This window comes from Pygocentrus nattereri, chromosome 13 (assembly GCF_015220715.1).
Source record: "Pygocentrus nattereri isolate fPygNat1 chromosome 13, fPygNat1.pri, whole genome shotgun sequence".
Taxonomy (NCBI): domain Eukaryota; kingdom Metazoa; phylum Chordata; class Actinopteri; order Characiformes; family Serrasalmidae; genus Pygocentrus; species Pygocentrus nattereri.
Window position 1 is genome coordinate 11,102,335 of NC_051223.1, and position 21,401 is coordinate 11,123,735.

The 21,401-nt window shown below is 42.1% G+C and overlaps 1 protein-coding gene across 1 annotated transcript in view; it reads right to left on the minus strand.

The window, feature by feature from the left end:
• The window catches only part of mms19 (MMS19 homolog, cytosolic iron-sulfur assembly component), a 41,233-nt gene extending 20,091 nt beyond the window's left edge, over window positions 1-21,142 (minus strand). Inside the window, exons 1-16 of the mRNA XM_017725372.2 lie at window positions 21,006-21,142; window positions 19,234-19,282; window positions 18,100-18,200; window positions 17,416-17,501; window positions 15,538-15,612; window positions 15,029-15,098; window positions 14,747-14,875; window positions 12,605-12,666; window positions 11,406-11,492; window positions 11,181-11,255; window positions 8,377-8,454; window positions 5,692-5,830; window positions 4,349-4,503; window positions 2,383-2,461; window positions 2,034-2,159; window positions 707-788 (exon numbers count right to left, since the gene is read on the minus strand). Of these exons, the coding sequence (XP_017580861.2) occupies window positions 707-788; window positions 2,034-2,159; window positions 2,383-2,461; window positions 4,349-4,503; window positions 5,692-5,830; window positions 8,377-8,454; window positions 11,181-11,255; window positions 11,406-11,492; window positions 12,605-12,666; window positions 14,747-14,875; window positions 15,029-15,098; window positions 15,538-15,612; window positions 17,416-17,501; window positions 18,100-18,200; window positions 19,234-19,282; window positions 21,006-21,093 (1,481 nt within the window). The 5' untranslated portion in view covers window positions 21,094-21,142. The remainder of the gene's footprint in view (window positions 1-706; window positions 789-2,033; window positions 2,160-2,382; window positions 2,462-4,348; window positions 4,504-5,691; window positions 5,831-8,376; window positions 8,455-11,180; window positions 11,256-11,405; window positions 11,493-12,604; window positions 12,667-14,746; window positions 14,876-15,028; window positions 15,099-15,537; window positions 15,613-17,415; window positions 17,502-18,099; window positions 18,201-19,233; window positions 19,283-21,005) is intronic.
• Between the last annotated feature and the right edge of the window lie 259 nt (window positions 21,143-21,401).

The following is a 21,401-nucleotide window of genomic DNA, read 5'->3' on the forward strand; positions in this document are numbered from 1 at the left end:
AAAAATCACGTTGGTCAAGGTTTAGACTTAGTCTGGGAAATCAACCCTAAGGGTTTCACATGAACCACAATACGACACAATAACGCAATACGAGCCCTTCAGCATTAGGTGGCCATAGAGTAGTTGTCACATGTGGAACTGCAAAAAGTGTCATAATAATAAGCTTCAAATCTCTGTGTCAGAGCCAGTGAAGAAATCTACGTGTTTATATTCATAAACATTATTATATCGCAAATATCAGCAGACTGACTTGTTTTAAAGGGCCCATATCAAGAAAGTGAAAAAATGTTTTGTGACCTCACAAATCACAAAATCCAGCCTATTTACATATATCTCTCTATACATCTTAAAGCTGTTTATTTAGCTCTAGTTTACTAATATAACGGAGCTCATTCATGCATACCAGTCCTAAGGGGACAGTAACAAAAACAGCGATTTAACAACGCTAAAAGCAATAAAGAGAGGCTGGAAAATGAAATTGGACTGTTCTTGGTACAAAAACACACACAGATGATAAGTGCACATTTAGGATATGGGCCCTTTAAATGCACTAAGATTAGGTCCACTAAGAGCTTCAATCAGACCACAGCTACTGAACAGCCCTCTTTAAATTGGTCGCAGACTAATAGCCACCCACTGGCGTGCAGGTAAACGTCCGATATTTACAATAATTACGATGCTTTCAGCTCTAAGATGATGGAGCTACCTGACTTGAGCGTCCTCCTCCTCCAGAACTAGCCTGGTCAGATGGTCCACCGTCATCTCCACGTCCGAATCCGCTAGAAGGCCTTGACAGGACAGAGCGAAGGTCAAATAATCATCACTGAGAAGCTTTTGAAGTTTCCTGTTTACTCGATTTTAGAGAAATGTCCAGCATCGTGGTGTCACAGTTTAAACTGATATTTACATTAGCATTAATAAAATGAATAAGTTAATAAGTGACTACAAATTAAGTGAATAAGTTTGCTTTAATAACATTAACATTAATAAAAATGAACCTGTTAATAATAACAAAGGTAATGAGCTTCCTGCAGTGCTAAAAGAATGTCTTATAATCTTGAAAGAGTTTGTTCTGAATGGTCTGGTTTGATCTGTTAAAGTGACACCAACGTGAATCTTGCACTGTACCGTAAACGGTAACCGACAGATACAAATTCACATTTAGAAAACTCAGTTTAGTTCATTTTCACTTCCATTAAATCATTTAAAATGAGCTCCCGATATGAGCAGCCAGTCAATATGAATATTTAGTGAGTGATAGCGACTTCTGGCAGCTGAAAAGAATGAATTAACAGACACCTGATTATGTTGACTGATATAAATGATGTGGCCTAATACTCGTCACATTTCTTAAACGAGACTAAACAGCAGAACCTAAAAAGTCTTAACCCTTGACTGCACAATGTTGCCTCAGGGCAACAAACTCACTTTAAAATGACATTATACACATTCAGGCAATGATGGGGTTAACAATAAAAACTCAAAAACACTGAGTAAGTGAATAAAAGGCATGTACTTAGTCATAGTACCTCTTAGTAGGCGTCTCTCTTTTACCATTCAGTACGTTTTGTTTTCGTAATGAGAATTTGCAGAAATATGTTTGTTGTCATGAAGCAACACTGAAATGGATTTAGCCAGTCACAAGACAGGTGTTCACCACAGGGAAAAGGACCCCTCTAAAAGGACCCCTGCACACACTGAATGTATGTATGTATGTATATTTGTGTGTTATATATATATGCACAGTGCAGGGTTAAATTATCTTGATATTGTGCACTGCTTCTGCTGTGTCTTTGTTTTGTGTGATAAGATAGCTGAAAAATCTGTATTATTATTATATAAATATTGTCAGGGCACGTCTAAGAATTATTAGCAGTGTTACCGGTTCCTGTTAATTGTGTTCTAGGTATAATATGCTAAACACGCTAGTACAGACACTAATAACTGGAATTTTGCTGATACAAATAAATCTGTAGGTCCTCAATATCAGCCCATATTGCAACAGCGTGAGCTGAGTGTGGGCGTCCGCTCACCGGGCTGCTGCCCCAGGGTGGTGAGAACTTTGGTAGCGGTGATTTGGAGGCCGGCACTGGACTCAGCCAGAGCGGAGAACACGGCGCTGCACAGAGGCTTCTGGAACGGCAACAGCACGGTCTCCTCTGAGAGAGACGACAGAACAAACATGAACCACACAGTAACCTACAGAAATACATACAGACTGTCTGTATACAGCGCTCAGCAGTGCTGTGCTCAACACCTCATTTAAACTCTTGGAGAGTAACAGATTTAATGTCTCTGTAAGTGTAAGAGTGAATCCATGAACAGCCTGGGTGGTGTTGGGTGGGGGTAATCGGAGGAGCAGGATGTTTTATTAGCACATACCTCCCTCTGCAGGCCGGCTGCTCGGAGTGGGCTGGATGAAACCATGTAAAACCTCCAGCAGGGTGCGCCGTTGAGCACACTACACAAACGAGAGCAAGTCAGGACAAATTAGAACAATTAAAAAATTAAGAAATAAAACGTACACTGCAAAAAGTGAGATCTTCGCAATTGAAATCATCCTAAATCTTGCCAATATGTCCAATATGTCTCATTTAGAGACTGTCGTAAGCTGAGTTACACGTTATTTAACTTATTTCTTGTTTGTTTGTACTTGTTCCGAGTGCATGAAATTCTCTCACGTCACTGGCAGAGATCAAGAAAGCTGCTTGATACAAACCAGTTTATCCATTAACAATGATTAATTTCTCAATTTATAGCGAGATAAGTAGACTTTCTAAAATCAGTTAAAACATGCAAAACGTCTCGAAATAAGTTAAATAATCTTTTATATAAGCTTATAATCTCAAAATGAGAAATATCAGATACATTAGCTATATTTAAGATAATGTTACTTGCCAAGATAATGTTTTTTGCAGTGCAGCATGAACACTTGAATAAAAATCATTACAGATGTTCCAGGCTGGGCTGTTGTTAGAAGCGCAGATAAGTACATACAAACACAGCTTATGCTTCAGGCACTGGTAGTTGAGGATCTGTAAGAGTTACTGAATTATATATTCACTAATTAAAAGATTTATAGCAAGTATAGACACTATCCAGCCAAAGGCCTGCAGACACCTGACCATAACTATGGGCATTAATATGAAGTTGCCCCACTTTGCAGCTCTAACAGCTTCCACTCTTCTGGGAAGCTTTCTATAAGATTTTGGAGAGTATCTGCTCATTCATCCAGAAGAACATTTGTGAGGTCAGACACTGATGTTGGCGAGAGGTTCTGGCTCACAATCTCCATTCTAGATCATCCCAAAGGCGTTCAGAGGGGGTCAGGTCAGGGCTCTGTGCAGGACACTGGAGATCCTCCACACCAAACTGGTCACTCCATGTCTTTACAGGGCTGCTTTGTGCTCAGGGGCTCAGTCCTGCTGGAACAGAAAATGCTCTTCCCAAAATTGCTTAATTGTGTAAAATGTCTTTGTGCTGTAGCTTCAACACCACCCTTCACTGGAACTGAGAGCCCAAACCCTGAAAAACAGTCCAACTCATCATCCCTCCTCCACCAAACTTTACTGCTGGCTCTGCATTCCAGTAGGTAACGTTCTCCTGGAGTTCACCAAACCCAGATTCATCATCAGACTGACAGATAGAGAAGATTAATCACCCCAGATAACACATTTCCACTGCTCCAGAGTCCAGTGGCGGCACTTTACACCCCCTCCAGCTGACACTTGGCATTGCACATAGTGATCTTAGGCTTGTGTGCAGCAGCTCAGCCATAGAAACCCATTTCATGAAGGTCCTGAAGCTCATATCTTTTGCTGATGTTGCTTCTAGAGGCAGTTTGGAACTCTGTAGTGAGTGATGTAACAGATGATAGGTGCTCTGTGCTTGTTAACAACCTTTTTTACATGTTTTAGGTGATTTTAGTTAGTCAGCTGAGCTGTTGTTGCTGCTAGATGTTTCATTTTCTCAATAACAGAACTTACCAGTTGACCTGGGCAGATCTAGCAGGGCAGAAATTTCACTATCACATGGCAGGCTTGGCATCCTCTGACAGTGCCATGTTTAAAGTCACTGAGCTCTTCAGTATGATCCTCTACTGCCAGTGTTTGTCTATGGAGACTGCACTTGATTTTATCCACCTGTTAGCAATGGGTGTGGCTGAAACACTCATAATAAACCAATCGGAGGGTGTCCACATACTTTTGGCCACATGGTGTACATTTAAATCTTTCCCAAATAATCAGAGGTTTGAGCTGAGTAAGCGACTGACCACAGCAGGCTCTCACTGGACAAAATGGATCTCCACAGATGACCATGTATGAATGCTGTCCTGCCCCAAACCCACCTGAGTTCTGGAGCTGTACTGCTCCAGAAGAGCGGGCAGCACCTCCGCCGTCACAATCAGGCTGGACCTGTAGGAGGCGCCGGACGCCGCCTGCAGTAGTTTAGCACTGGGCCAAACCAGCTTCAGGTCTGGCTCACAGAGATGATGCTTACAGTCTGAGAGAGAGAGAGAGAGAGAGAGAGAGTGAAGGAGAGTGAAGGAGAGAGAGAGAGAGGAGAGGAGACAGAGATACAGAGAGAATGAGAGAGAAGGAGAGAGAGGGGTGGGGTTAGAGAGAGAAATAAGGAGAGAGAAAGAAAGAGAGGGAGAGGGGAGAGAGACAGAGAGAGACAGAGAGAAAGAGAGAGAAAGAAGTAGGGAGAGAGAGTGAGACACAGATAGAATGAGAGACACAGAGGAGGGAGAGAGGGAGAGAGAGGGAGAGAGGGAGAGGGAGAGAGAGAGAGAGAGAGAGAGAGAGAGTGAAGGAGAGTGAAGGAGAGAGAGAGAGAGGAGAGGAGACAGAGATACAGAGAGAATGAGAGAGAAGGAGAGAGAGGGGTGGGGTTAGAGAGAGAAATAAGGAGAGAGAAAGAAAGAGAGGGAGAGGGGAGAGAGACAGAGAGAGACAGAGAGAAAGAGAGAGAAAGAAGTAGGGAGAGAGAGTGAGACACAGATAGAATGAGAGACACAGAGGAGGGAGAGAGGGAGAGAGAGGGAGAGAGGGAGAGGGAGAGAGAGAGAGAGAGAGAGAGAGAGAGAGAGAGAGAGAGAGAGAGAGAGAGAGAGAGAGAGAGAGTAGGATAGAGAGGGGTGGGGTCAGAGAGAGAAACAAGGAGAGAGAAAGAGAGAGGGAGAGGGGACAGAGACCGAGAGAGACAGAAAGAGAAGTAGGGAGAGAGAGAGAGACACAGATAGAATGAGAGACACAGAGGAGAGAGAGAGGAGAGAGAGTGACAGAGAGAGGGGGGCAGAGATACAGAGAGAAGGAGAGAGAAGAAGAGAGAGGGGTGGGGTCAGAGAGAGAAACAAGGAGAGAGAGAGAGAGAGAGAGAGAGAGAGAGAGAGAGAGAGAGAGATTTCTTGTTGTTCCAGATCTTGCCTTGACTTCCACAGTTCCCCTTAACTGCCATCTCTCAATGTCATTTCAGACAGATAAACCTTAACGAGTTATTTAAGTTCTGAGACTTTACATCATTTAAATACATTTATACGTTAATCAAATATAAATCAACTCTGCATTAACATCTGCAGAATTATGATTATTAGTTCTGCTTTATTGGGTTCACTTCACTTCAAAAATAAACAAACTGCGCCCCCAAACTTTTGCATCCAATTGTTAGTCATAAGACAGTAGCTGGTACCTTTGAGGACGAGCTCCAGGAACACCTGCAGAGCGTCCTCAGAGTCTGACGTGAGGACAGAGCGAGACAGGCTGGATGTGAGTGCGCCGAGAGCTGCGAGACCCGCGGACTCCACTCTCTCACTCGCCGTCTGGAAGACCTGCAGGTTTGACGCGAGAGCTCAGGCTGGGCAACTTGGCAATATTTATCACTATCGTGATAAATTAGATGACAATATGCTTTTCTGAGCGTATCCTGGACATTGCCAGTGCTTAAAACACCGACTAACTGCATGACTGAATATAAAGAGAGCATAAGAGTAATAATTATTCCTGTTTAACTGGATGCAGTGCAGCTCAATGTTTGAATGTATGCTGAATACAAATCACCAGATTCATAGTTTTTGGAAGTATTTTTTAAATGTGGTTCTGCTTCAGTGCAAATATACAGGTTGAGAATTGACCATTTGAATGTACAGTACTGTAGATCGATTTAAAACAAAAAATATACAATTCTGGATTCTAGAAACTACTTGGTGCTCTTACAGTAAAGATATAGGCCCAGTCCCATTTCACCCCTCGCCCCTACCACTCAGCCCTACCCCTCTGTTTTGCGCACTCATCTAAGGGTAGGGGGTCCCGATTCTTGTTGAGATAGAGGGGTGGGGCGAAGTGTTTGGGCTACATGACCCTCCAAACAGAGGTTTTTCAGAGACTCCAAACTGAGAGATATGAGAATAAAAAGAAAAAACAGTAAGATGGAGAACAAGAGACCAAAGAAACCCACAAATGTGAGAATTTTCTCTGTTAAAAAATTACAATAAACATCTTATTATCTTAATTTGATGTTATTTCATTGTGTTTTGGTCCTTCTCTTCATAACAAGCATAATAAATCACTATCAGTGTTGACGTCTCAGGGGCTAAATTTCCTGTTCCACCTTAAATAGGTCAGCAGTTACACTCTGGCACCTCAGCCATCAGAACCGCTGCTCCATTTAAGGTGGAACGGGACAATTCGAACAAGAATCTGGAGAATATCTGACTTCAGCTTCATATCACTGAAGAATTAGGGGTGGGTGATAATAAATAATTGCCCCCCTCTTTGAAGGCATATGTTGCCCTAAATGTAACTGAAGCCCAGCAGTGAGGAGCTCAACTTTACCCTCCTCTGCTGTCACTGCAGAGGGGCAGGGTCGCCTACAGAGCAGCGCTAGTAGTGTTAATGAAGTGCTGCTCTTTATTTGAGGCTCCCATTTCAGAGGGAAGATCTCAACCACTACCCGTAGATCAGTTCTGAGGTGCTCAAATCTTTTGAGGCGGAGAACATAATGGGTTCATTATCCCACAGAGAGGCTCTTAATGTAAAGGAAAAACAGTCTGCTGAATTAGTCGCTAACACAGAAGATGAATGCTTGCTCAATGTCACATTACGCCACAGTTTTACACCATGCCGTCCACCATAAGAGGCGCCACATCTGACCGTAGAGCAGTTAGGATTTTGACATTTTTGAGCTTCAGGGATGAAATAAAAACAGCTCTGGCCTCCAGATGGACAGGATAGTGAATAGGCATCACTTTCCTCACCAACACCTTTCACCATTTCTCACTCTAACCACTCTGACTGATGTACTGCCACTGTTCTCACTGCAAGCTTGTTTTTCAAAACAGTGGCGGAGTGTTGCCATCACTCGATGGAGAAAGTGGCACTGAGAGACGGCGGTGACTGGAGGAAAGACTTCTAATCATTATTTTGTGAACCGCAGCTGCAGCCACAGAAATACTGAACAGGAAACCTTAACATGAGGCAAACTAACATGAGCTAAGTACCTTCTAGCAGTGGCAAACCAGGACTGAGGCTGTTTTCACACCTTTGCTAAAGTCCATGCCAGAGTTTCAAACTGCAAGGGCATCAAACTGAACACGTAGCTGCTTCTTTAATGGTGATTTTGCAGGGAGTCAATGATCTGTTACTCTCACATTCACCACCATTTGGGCCAAAAACTCTTACAGAAAAGTCACACAAGTGAAATATTTCTATTTTCTGAAAGTATGCATGAAAATAGAGACTCTTATTGTCTATGTGCATCACAATCAAAGCAGTAATGATAAACTTTACTTGATACCTGCTTCTTTATGACTGGCTCATCAATCTGAATGTAACCAATCAGCAACGGCTCATATTCACAGTCAATGATGTATCTAGAACCTCTCTAGAGTGATAGAGATGCCGCCTCTATATTCCATTCCTAACAACTAACCCAAATCTGCCTGTCTTTAGTCAGTGCCAGATCTATAACTTCCAGAAGGACTAGAGTGATCATTTTGGTCTCACTGTAAAATCAAAGTGGTCAGTTCCTCTGTCACGTCCTAAAGACACTGGTAGTTAATCTAACGTGTAGGGCCTTCAGAACAGCCCCTGAAGTCCTGACCAATGGGACAGCAGCTTGGCTGTATCTACCTAGATACCGCAGAGAGAGCAATCCTGATTAAGGGTGAAATAGGGGGATTACTACCGTACTTGCAGAGTTTAAACACAAATATTGCGATTCTAGTAAATCAAAACGAACTAAAAAACACAAACATGCATTTTTTTACTTCTCTGTTGTTACTAGATGTTCTCTGGGGGCCCTGACGGTTCTCCACTGCCTTGCAGCTACAGTCTACCTGAGGTTACTGTTTGGCCGAAATAAGAGAAATGTCCTCACCTCTCTGCGTATGGAGGACCACAAGCCCGGGAGGAACTCAGCCAGCTCTTTGTGTCCATAGACAGGCGAGCAGGCGGCCTAGAGCAAACAAGAAGTGATTACTTTGATGCTTGGAGCCTTCTGCAGATTAGATTTCAGCACCATATCAGATTCTCTACATTAGATTTCAGATAAAAAGCACTGAGAACACATGCCACAGGACACACACTACAAGACTCACTGCTGGAAGAAACAGTAACTTTATAGAAATTAATGTCTAATACACTGCAAAAAATAGCATCTCGTCAAGTGAAATGATCCAGTGGATCCAGTGGATATTTCTAAGATTTCTCATTTCGAGATGGCTGTGCACGTATTATGAGATTATTTTCCTCATTTCTAGACAGTATTTATTTGTTTTCGGTAATTTTATTAAGTAAAATAGTCTCACTATAGTGGACTATAGTGGCACATAAGTTTGCTGTTTTTAAGCACATTTCTTACAACAAGCAACATTATCTGCCAATATAGTGAGACAATTTTACTTAATAAAATTACTGAAAATAAGTAAAAAATATGTCTAGAAATAAAATAAGTAATTTATCTTAAATCAACGTTAAAACAATCTCAAAAGGAGAAATATTGCACTTATTGACTATTTTTATGATTGTTTTACTTGATGAGACACCTTTTTTGCAGCGTAGTAATACGCTTATTAACACTTAATAACCACATGCGCCTTTCCTATACATATATCTTGGCAAATGAAATGAACATAAATATACTCAATAAATCTAATATTTCTCCTTCTGAGATTGTTTTAAGCTCAATTTAAGATAATTTCTTTTGCTTTATTTCCACTTTTTTTTGCTTATTTTAGGCAATTGTATCACATAAAATTCTCACTATAACCTCATTAATACATCTATTTTTCATTATGAGACAGCTAAGAATACTGTAAGAATAAATAATAATAATAAAAAAAACTTATTTCTATCCAGTGAAATTGTCTGTGCTTGTTTCAAGCATTACATCCTGATATGAGCAACATGATCTGCCAGTAGAATAAGGCAATTTCTCCAGATAAAATTACTTAAATTATCATCTTCCTTGGATACAAACACTCAAGCGGTGAAGAGCATCTCGTTCTGTCCACAGCAGTCCTTTCACCCTTTACCGCACTCGAGAAAGGAAGTGACGTTAGAAATAGAAGTAGCGAGGTGATCCAGTCATGCAGCATCACAAGGTTTTGAGGGTTTTAGTGCCTCGTGTGAAATAAACCTCACTCCACTCAAGCTTCTGGATCAGCGTTGCAACGATCAACAATAATAATAAACCTTACTTGGTTGTCAGTTTATCAAGTTGAGTTTAAACACTCATGTCGCTGATGTTCAGCCAGAAATCAAACGCAGATCTTTGCTGTTATTTTATGGCTCGTCTGTCGTTTTTATCAGCTGCAGCTCGAACTGCAGGAATGACATTAGAGCAATAAGTCAGATGTTAAAACAGGCAGATTATACTGTCAGTAAAGCACCGACATGCTGGTAGAAGAAGAGGAAAGCTGGTTCTACTGATGATTCCCTCTTTCATCATAAACCAGCAGTGAACTGAACAGGGTTCTGTTGCAAGCAGATTGAGACCCGCAGGTTTCGGCTCTTTGTTTCAGACCTGAATATTGGTGGAGCGTTGACACACACAACGGAGTGAGCTAGTTTGATCAGCTCGCCCTGAACAGGTCAGGAGAAACACCGTGAGGAACATCTCTGTCTCTGACTGACTGCACTGCACTGCGTGCTCCTGGCTGCACCGTCTCAAACTGATAACATCTAATTGGTCTGTGACTGTGGTGTTTTTGTTTGCACGTCTACCAGCCCACTTAGACCTACTGCCTCCTCATGAGTTCAGGCCTACGGACCACTAGAGTGCATCACGGCCCAGTGGTGGTCGGCGGCCCACAGGTCCTGTTTTCAGGAGGACCAGAGATCGGTTGTATGCTTTGGGGCTCGAGAACAGCTTCCACACTCGACCAAAGGTACCGAACTCGCAGAGCAAGCGGTCTTGGGTCTGGGAAAAAGCTCCAGTGTGAAAACGCTCATACAGACTTGATTTTAGATTATTTCACTTGGCAAAATCTCTTTTTTGCTGTGTATAATGTGAAGTACAGCAGCACAATCGAATAAAATATCTTGGAAAAACATCTTTGATTAACCCTTGTGTGGTGTTCAGGTCTGTGGGACCCGTTTCAGTGTTTACCAAAAGAAAAAATTATGCAATTTATTATTATTTTAGCCTCAAATTCTTGGCCTTTGCTCATTTTCTGTGAAGAACAATAAAATAACCCATTTTCAGTGCTTCATTCTGTTCCCCCCCCCCATTTATATTACACATGTGGTGTTGGGCTGAACCCACGGGGAGTAAAAGTGTGGAGGTGCTGTGTTCTTCACTCTATTCTCCTACATGGCCTGCTGTTAGCGTGTGTGTGTGTGTGTGTGCGCGCATGTGTGTGAGAGGGTGGACAACATGGACAGGCTGCTGACTGGCTACAGCTGCTACAGTAGAACCCTACACTGGCCACTTGTGATATTTTGAACATCTGGTATTTCTACATAAATTGTTATGGCTGTATTGATTTAATAAACACTAATGTGGTGGATCCAGCACACCACTGAGCAACAAACACACCAACAACACACAAGGGTTGAACTAGATGTCACTAAACATCTACATTACAGTAAGCATGTAAAGTTGGCAAACTGACTTAATTGCAAAACCTATAAAAATGTTCTGGCCTCTCGAGCAGATTTGATTAGACAGTCCTGATTTACCAGAGTCTGCAGAGAGTCCACTTTGGCATTCTGGACGTCTGAGTCGAGCTTCTCGATGATCAGCGGCAGGAGAAACTGTCGACACAGAGAAACCAAATCAATAAACAAACAAACAAACAAACAAACCCCGCTGTACACTAAGCTGCCTTCAGCGATGCATTTAAGTATGAAGTTCAATCTGCAACACCACCAAATCAGATGCTGTCAGAATGTGTTTCTCTCTACCTCTGCGAAGCGCGGTGTTCCTGTGAGAACGCCTCGGAGAGCCAGGATCAGATCCTCGTGCGTGATCCCATGAGGGTCGTTGGGTGGCTAAACACAGAGAGTGGAACGAGTTAAACATTTACTAACATGTCATTGCGTGTTGTTTCACATGAACACTGACTGCAAACAGGAGAGGATTACAGTTTCAATTAGAGCTGAGCAATGTGGCAATACCCATCATTATCATGGCAAATTAGAGCACAAGAAGCTTTTCTGAGCAAATAACAGATCTTAAGATAGTTAAGTGACCCTTATTAGTCCAACAGCGGGGAAATTTCACCCAGTGAAACACCACATACACACTAGGGGTCAGTGAGCACATTATCCATGGCGCCCGGGGAGCAGTTGGGGTCAGGTGTCTTGCTCAAGGGCACTTCAGTTATGTACTGTCGACTCAGGGGATCAAACCAGCGACCTTCCGGTCACAAAGCTGGTTCCCTAACCTCCAGCCCCCGACTAACCCCATATCTTCAATACGTCTATAACACTGTACAACTACATGTTTAAATACAGAGAGTATAATTACTATTTGGGTGCTGGATCATTCTCAGCACTGCAGTAACATTGACATGGTGGTGGTGTGTTAGTGTGTGTTGTGCTGGTGAAGGACTAGAGGATGAATTGAATTTAGAACCATTTGTCACTGTGTTTCACACACTGTGAAATTAGACCTCTTCATTTAACCCATCCGTGCAGGGAAACACCCACATACATGCACACTAGTGAACACACACACTAGGGGACAGCAGCACACTTGCCAGGAGGGGTGGGCAGCCCTATCCACGGCGCCTGGGGAGCAACTGGGGGTTAGGTGTCTTGTTCAAGGGCACGTCAGTCATGGACTGTCAGCCAAGGGGATCGAACCGGCAGCCTTCCGGTCACAGGGCTGGTTCCCTAACCTCCAGCCCATGACTGACCAACACAAGCTGCGTAGCAGCAGATGGGCTATCGTCTCTGACTTTACATCTACAAGGTGGACTGACAAGGTAGGAGTGTCTAATAGAGTGGACAGTGAGTGGACACAGTGTTTAAAAACTCCAGCAGCACTGCTGTGTCTGATCCACTCAGGCCAAGACAAAACACACACTAACACGCCACCACCACGTCAGCGTTACTGCAGTGCTGAGTGAATATGAATATGAAGCAGGACTCTTACGTACAGGTGTGAAGTCTATGGGGAAGTAACAGGATGTGACTTCAAAGAGCTCCTCTGTGAACTGACCTACAGAAAAAAAAACAGTGTCTGTGTTTACATTTTCTCAAATGCGACTGAATTCATTCTGATTATGGATCAAGACTGAGGTGTTTATTCTCACTCTATTCTCCAACCTGATGAAAATCTCCATTTACATGCTCAGTACAAGTGATCAGACCCAAAATTATGCGCATCTGCAAAGAGCCACTTAGCATATATTTAGTTTACATTTCATTATTTGTTGTATTTAGATTTTTAAATGCATTTAATTTTATATATATATATATATTTTTAAAGCATTTCAGTTCATAAATGTACAACCCCAATTCCAATGAAGTTAGGACGTTGTGTAAAACATAAATAAAAACAGAATATGATGATTTGCAAATCCTTTTCAACCTATATTCAATTGAATACACTACAAAGACAAGATATTTAATGTTCAAACGGATAAAATTTATTGGTTTTTGCAAATATTCACTCATTTTGAATTTGATGCCTGCAACATGTTCCAAAGAAGTTGGGACAGGGGCATGTTTACCACTGTGTTACATCACCTTTCCTTTTAACAACATTCAATAAGCGTTTGGGAACAGAGGACACTAATTGTTGAAGCTTTGTAGGTGGAATTCTTTCCCACTCTTGCTTGATGTACAACTTGATGTACAACTTGATGTACAACAGGTGCTCAACAGTCCGGGTTCTCAGTTGTCGTATTTTGTGCTTCATAATGTGCCACACATTTTCAATGGGAGACAGGTCTGGACTGCAGGCATGCCAGTCTAGTAACCGCACTCTTTCACTACGAAGCCACGCTGTTGTAACACGTACAGAATGTGGCTTGGCATTGTCTTGCTGAAATAAGCAGGATATCCCTGAAAAAGACGTTGCTTGGATGGCAGCATATGTTGCCATAAAAAACCTGTATGTACCTTTCAGCATTAATGGTGCCTTCACAGATGGGCAAGTTTCACACCCCCAAACCATCAGAGATGCTGACTTTTGAACTTTGCGCTGATAACAATCCGGACAGTCCTTTTCCTCTTTGGCCCGGAGGACACGATGTCCATAATTTCCGAAAACAATTTGAAATGTGGACACGTCAGACCACAGGACACTTTTTTTTTCCACTTTGCGTCAGTCCATCTCAGATGAGCTTGGGCCCAGAGAAGCCAGCGGCGTTTCTGGGTGTTGTTGATATTTGGCTTTCACTTTGCATGGCAGAGTTTTAACTTACACTTGTAGATGGAGCGACGAACTGTGTTCACTGACAGTGGTTTTCTGAAGTGTTCCTGAGCCCATGTGGTAATACCCGTTACAGAATGATGTGGGATTTTAATGCAGTGCCACCTGAGGGATCGAAGGTCACATGCATTCAATGTTGGCCACTTACTTGCAGAGATTTCTCCAGATTCTCTGAATTGTTTGATGATATTATGGACTGTAGATGATGAAATCCCTAAATTCCTTGCAACGGCATATGAGGAACGTTGTTCTTAAACTTTGACAATTTGCTCACGTAGTTGTTCACAAAGTGTTGATCCTTGCTTGTGAACGACTGAACCTTTCAGGGATGCTCCCTTTATACCCAATCATGACACTCACCTGTTTCCAATTAACCTGTTCATCTGTGGAATGTTCCAAACAGGTGTTTTTTGAGCATTCCTCAACTTTCCCAGTCTTTTGTTGCCCCAGTCCCAACTTCTTTGGAACATGTTGCAGGCATCAAATTCAATTTGATTTGTTTGTAACAAAGTTTATTCAGATATTTAGATTTTTTTTATATTTAAATTAGGTCTAGTTCAAATAACACAGAACTGTAATATATTAATACTGTTTGGCATTGATTTATCAGACTTTATAGTAATAATTGTAATTACAGCAATTACTAGAAACAAAGTTCTCATTCTGATGTGCAGCAGAGACGTGAATGTGCAAGTTTGAATGTGATTAATTTTGCTCAAATACTTTTAACATTTAGCGAAAACCAAGGCATGTTGTTGGTGCCCCGATCTCCTCCACTGCCATCACAGCATGTACTAGTATAATCACAGTACTGGTGCTGTGCCTGGGTCCTGCAGATCTAGCGTGTGGGATCTATACTCACTGAGGTCGTAGCCTCTGTGAATGATGTTCCTGGCGATCTGGAATGCCAGCAGGAGGTTGCGAGGGTCTCTCTCTCCGTCCACCGCCTGCACAAACCCAAACACGAAGTCTGGGCCCAAACCCTTGAGCTCTGTGGAGAGAACAGGGGAGCTCTACTGTGGAGTGACAGCTGAAGGCATTAGAGACAACATGTGATGCTGCTCGGCGCACTAATGTGTCATTTTAAAGAAAGTGATAAAAATGGAACCACAGTAGTCATGACGCTGAGTAAGATCCTCCTTACCCTCCTCCCTCGACTCCATGAGGCTGATCAGCATGTTGTAGACAGACGATCTCTCAGCCAGCATCAAAGACTGTAAAACCACAGTTTAGAAACGCTCAGTTTATATCACAATACCTACATTTAGAGCCGGTTATTCATTCAGCCTAATGAGAAACCATAGAACAGACTCGGTTTATATCACAATAACTACATGTAAGGGAGCTTATACAGGTGCACGTCTGGTTCCTATCACCACCACTGTGAACAATACATTTCTCCAGAGCGTTTCACACCAAACCATCTAAATCTCTCTGATTACATCTCACACACCGAGTTATGCAGATGTTTTGAAGAATCAGTGGAGCTGCCCTTTAATTTCCAATGATATTTATTGTCAGGCAGCTGCAGCAAGTAGTACATACAGGTATTGTGAGTTGAACAAGGCCAAGTTATTAAATAAATTAATAAAACATAAGAATTCTTTTAAATATAATTATGTAGTGATTGTGAGAGGCTGTGTGTTCATTTACCTGCACATGGACGTCCTGGAAAAGGGATTTCAGCATAGACACTGCAGAGCCAGGAGGCAGGACTGAGCTCTTCGCCTGCAGGACACACACAATCAGTCATTATCAGATCAAACTCTATTTCTCACTGCTTACCAGGAGCCACACTACAGAAACATCTGAACTCTGAAATCCTATCAGTTTGCTCTCCATGATGATTTCAGAACGGTCTGAGTTTCGGACAGTAGCTATTCCAGAATAACAGCTCCTACCTTCATCATCTCATCATTAACTCCAGATCAGAAAACAGCATCACACAAACATCCTAACTAGACTAAACAATTTTGCCAGCTGTAGGAGACACTCAAGCCATTTGAACGTTTTTACTTCTTACTTTGCCACAAACAGAAAACGGACACTTTTAAGATCACATCTGACCGACAGACGATTTGGTCAGAATCTGAAGATGAGACGACACTAAATTCCCAAACTGTCGTCACCACTGAGCTTTTCAGTCGCAGCTATGAAGAAGAACAGCCAAACAACCTGGAATCAGCCAGAAATGAACCCAATACCATTCGCCAAACTAAACGGGCTGTAAGCTTTACAGACTGGCTGGAACAAAACAACATTAATACTGATCTGGAAAAAACTGACCAAACTGAGCTGAACCTGATATTGAGTCAGTTTTATGGCTCAGTCTGATTTGGTCAGACTCTGAAGATCAGACTACACGTGTGGCGAATGGTATTGGGATAATTTCTGGCTGATTCCTCAGTGGTGACGACAGTTTGGGAATTTAGTGTAAGGAACTGGAGAACGAACTGCCGGCTGTGCAGCGAGTGGGCGGAGCTTGTTACTCTGACGTAGCAACAAGCTGCTCGTTAAGGAACTATAATTTGGAGGAAGGAACTGAACATTAAAACATATTAAACGCCATGTTCACGGCCCAGTTTATTAAATTCTTACTTTATTTATTTAACTGTGGTATAAAAGCAGTAGAACACTCAAGGAGTGTGTTATCGCCAATAACATCATGGCTGTGATGAACTACGGTCACCAAATCACAGACGTGAAGTTTATTAGGAGGAATAATGTTTAGGAAATGGACTGGGGAGCAGAGAACAGTGCTGATAAACAGCAGGGGGCGCTGTTTATTAGGAGGAACGTTAGCGTTTTGAAATGAGAAACTGGGGAGCTCTGAAAAATAGTAGTGGGCGTTTTGATAAACAGCAGGGGGCGCTCTCACAGTATTGACTACTTACAATTTATTCCGCTTTAGATTTGACCTTTATTACATCAGTAACAGCAGCTGTAACTCAAACTTTTTAACATTATTTTGATATGATTATGGTGTTGCTTAGCAACCAACAATCAATCAAAATAATGTTATGAATGTGAGTGACAGCTGCTATTACTGATGTAAAAAATGTCAAAACAGAACTAAAGGTCAAAACAGAACTAAAGAACTGTGAGTGCCCCTGCTGTTTATTAGAGCGCCCCTGCTGTTTATCAGAGCGCCACCTGCTGTTTATCAGAGCATTGCCACTCCCCAGTTTCAGTCTCCATTTCCCAAACGCTTTAGCCGAGCACGCTAACGTTACTCCTCCTAATAAACAGACACACGTTCAGCTTCGCCTCCTCATTATTCACCACCATCACTGTAATATTTCATCATCAACATTATGTTGATGATGTTTGTGTGATGCTGTTTTCTGATCTGGAGTTAATGAGGAGATTATGAAGTGCGGAACAGTAATTCTGGAATAGCTTCTGTCTGAAATTCTGTCGTCATGGAGACGAAACAGATCAGATTTCAGAGTTAGTATGTTTCTGTTATGCGGCTCCAGTAAGACAAGATTCCGGACTCCATGTCAGGGCTGTGATGTAGCTCAGACTTACCAAGGCCTTGAGCCCCCGGAGAACATGCGGCGTAATGGCATAATGATCCTTCAGCCTGTTCTCATAGAAAGCGATCAGGACCTCCACTGCGGACAGGATTCAGAGATTACAGTCATCCATGTTCTGCACATGCATGATGCAAATTCCGAGCTTGTTTCCAAAACTAATTTGCCTTTTAGGAATTAGGAATATGTTTGATGCAGACGCTGCACACGGACCTGCTTTCCATGCAAACGAGAGCGACGGCTTGGAAGTTAAATAGAGGAAAGATAATTCAATAAAGTCCAGATTGGTAACCAAATAACAATAACAGGCTGCAATAAGAGCAGCTTGGAGACCAACTAGACGTCACACGTTAAGGCATTTTCCTAGTTTGACCCCTTGCCCCATCCACAGTAGTGCAGGCTGAAGCCCAGCTGCAGTGCTGCACGTCGCTCTGATGCAGAAATCATGTCCTTGAGTTAAAGTAGAGACACCCAAGGTAAAAAAATTACTCCAGTAAAAGTAGAAGTTCCTCCCTTTGAGGAGACCTCCACGTGAGGAAAAAAGTACTCAAGTATTTACCTTCTGCATCCAAAATAATGTTACTGAACTACTGAAAGTGATCCATACATTCTGATGAAAACTACTTTGTCTGTGAATACATACTTTGAATGTATGGAATATGGAAGTCCAGAGACTCACCCTCCCTCTCGGAAAGGCTGCTATAGCATTCCTGTAGGACCTCAGAGAGGAGCTGGACCCCTCTGCCCCGCGTCTGCGCCTGAGAGCTCGTCAGGCTCAACCTGAACACGGACAACAAACCAATCATGCTCCACCTACTGAGTGACAGCTGTACAATAACATCACTACCTTCAAAATTTTATTTCCTTTTTATTAATATTTACCTAGTCTTAACTATCAAAACAACCAAACTGAGCTTAACAGACTAAAATCACATTGTGTATGTCTGACTTTACCTGGTTAACAGGTAGAACTTAAAGTCCTGCACATATTGTAGAGACTCTGATTTTTGCTGATGGTCGTGAAATAGTGGAAAATCTGGAATAATAAGTTCTCTTTGGAGACTATTTTGCTGCACAACAGCCTGCATATATCCCTCCACCATGAATGGAGGGAGTTTAAATGGGAACTCCACTTATTTCTTATTTTTCAAAAATTCTATATAATTCAATGGTTAAGATGTAAACAAAGTTGTTCAGAGTGGTTTGGTGTGAAATGGAGGGGCAGTCATGGGCTGGAGCTTAAGGAACCTGCCCTGTGACCGGAAGGCTGTCGGTCTGATCAATAAAGGATTTGAATATTCTTCGTCTTCTAGATGATGCAAGTTCATATTTTCAGGTAAAGCGGCGTGGCATGAAGTTTGAGTTTTACATTATGTTTACATTACATCACGTCTTCTGTGAGTTTATTGGCTGGTTGCAAAGCAGAAATCTGATTACTTTGTGACTCATGTAGACCATTATCTGATTACTCAAGTGCATATAAACGTGTTGATCAGATTACTGACACAATCTGACTACTGAGTGCATGTAAACACACTCGGTGTCATAATCATCAGGCAGTGAATTCATAACCATTTCATGTAGGAACTTTCTGTGAGGGAGCTTTTAGAGGTGGACGTCTGGCTCCTATCACCACCACTGTGAACAGTTCTGACTCAGTAAGTTTATCCAGAACAGAGCGTTTCACACGAAACCACTCTGAACCGCTCTGTTTACATCTAAACCGGTTAATCATGCAGGAATTTTGAAAAATCGATGGGGTTCTCCTTTCAGAAGGTCACATGTAGCACAGACAGACAGCTGAAGATCTTACCCCAGCGCCTCAACCAGCTCGAGAACAGTGAAGTGTCCAGCCTTGACACCTTCAGGAGAGACGAGCAGGAAGAAAGGCATGACATCAGCGCCAGAACAGAACCAAAGAGTCCTGAGACACTGAGAACTCAACATATATCACTTAGAACCGTGTAAACAGGGGCAGCAGGGTTCTCCTGACCAAAGTCTACATGCTCCACCACTCCTGCAGGGCCCACGTTAAAGTATAACGCCTGCTAAGCACAGCTACACTCTCAAAACAAATGACCTGTCCAGTGTTCTTTAGTAAAGGGAACGGTTCTATTTAGAACCATGAGTTCTATATAGAACCATTTGCATGCTTGGGTCTTTGCATGGTGAAATGGTTCTTCTTCTTCCGTTGCTTGCTTGACATCATATCCATTTTCAGTGTTAACATAGAACCATTTTAACAAAATGTTCCATACCTTTAAAAAAAGATTGTATTTCAAGGGTTCTTTAGTACAATATTAGAACAATTTGCATGATTAAATGGTTCTTCTGTTGTAACATGCTTGACATCATAACCATTTTTAGTGCTTAGGTGGAACCGTTAAAAAAGTTTCCATTCTCTTGAAAAAGATGGTTCTTCAAGGGTTCTTTAGTACAATATTAGAACAATTTGCACGCCTCTGTTCTTCAAGGTTCTTCTGTTGCAACATGCTTGACATCATAACCATTTTAAGGTAGAACCATTTTAACAAAGAGTGCTTGCATGGAACCGTTAAAAAAAGGTTCCATACTTTTAAAAAAGAGGTTCTTCAAGGGTTCTTTATTATACAATATAAAACTATTTGCATGCTTTAAAAGGTTCTCCATATGATGAAAAGGTTCTTCAGATTGATGGAGTGTGTTGTATATGGTTCTATGTGGAACATTTTCACAAAAGCTTCCATACTTTTAAAAAAGATGGTTCTTTAGTTTATTATAAAGAACAACTTACACGCTTAAGGGTTCTTTTAATCTTCAGACGGATGGAGTGTGTTGTATATGGTTCTACATGGAGCCTTTTTGAAAATGTAAGCAAGTTTGAGTGTTCGCTGTTCTACATAGTATACTAAAGAAGCTTTTTTTTTTTTTACAGTTTTGGTTCTATATAGCACCAAAAAGGGTTCTTCTCTTGTTATATACAAGGCCGTGATAACAGAAGAACCCTTTTTGGTTCAGTACAGAACCATTTTCAGAAAGGTTCTGTATGTAACCACACACAATACATTCTCCGTCAAAGCTGTAAGAACCACTTCATCATGCAAAGCATGCAAATGGTTCTATGTGGAACTCATGGTTCTATATAGAAGCATTGCTTTTACTATAAAACTCTTGAAGAACCATCTTTTTAAAGAGTGTAGCACACAAAAGCAACCGTGCACGAAGCTGAAGTTAGCTGCTCATTGGAATTTTCCGTTCCACCTTAAATGGTGCAGCAGTTTCATTCTGGCGCCTCAACTGCTGCACCATTTAAGGTGGAACGGAAAATTCCAATGAACAGCTAGGACGCGAACTCCAGCCTAACTGTAAGGTTACAGTCGATGACAAGTCGCCCTTTTGGGCCGATATAAAGCAGTTACTCGCGCAGTGACCAGTTTTTTCGCTCATAAACCGCCTGAAAGTTGCTGGTTAAGTCCGCTTTGCTGCACACAGGATGTGGGAGCGTTAGCGACACGCGAGTCGAGTCACTCCACCGGAGCATCTGTAACCCTCCCAAAAAACGCCCGACTTTTTTGGCCTTCTGCCACCGATAAAATGATAATGTACCTTCTGCAACATCCGCAGCCTTACTGTCCGCCTGTCCCGCCACAAATTCCTCCACCAGACCGGCCAACTGAGCGCCTTCGGCCGCCATGGCGAGGTAGCGATGCCCGACTCGTGGGCGAATCGGCTCTCTGAATCGACTCTTCACCACAAGTCGATTGACAAGTTCAGCTGAATCAAAAGTTTTTGTAACGTGTTACGTAATAAAGTCTTGTAATAATCTTACAGGTTAGTACAACAGCATCGTAAAATACTGCATATGTGTCAGAATTTCTCCACAGCAAACCATACTGTGGGTGCGGGGATCCTCAGGTGACGTGGTGATTATTTTTTGATAAGGCATGGCCACGAATTATTAGATTGAGGCCACAAATTAATACACCGAGGCCACAAATTAAT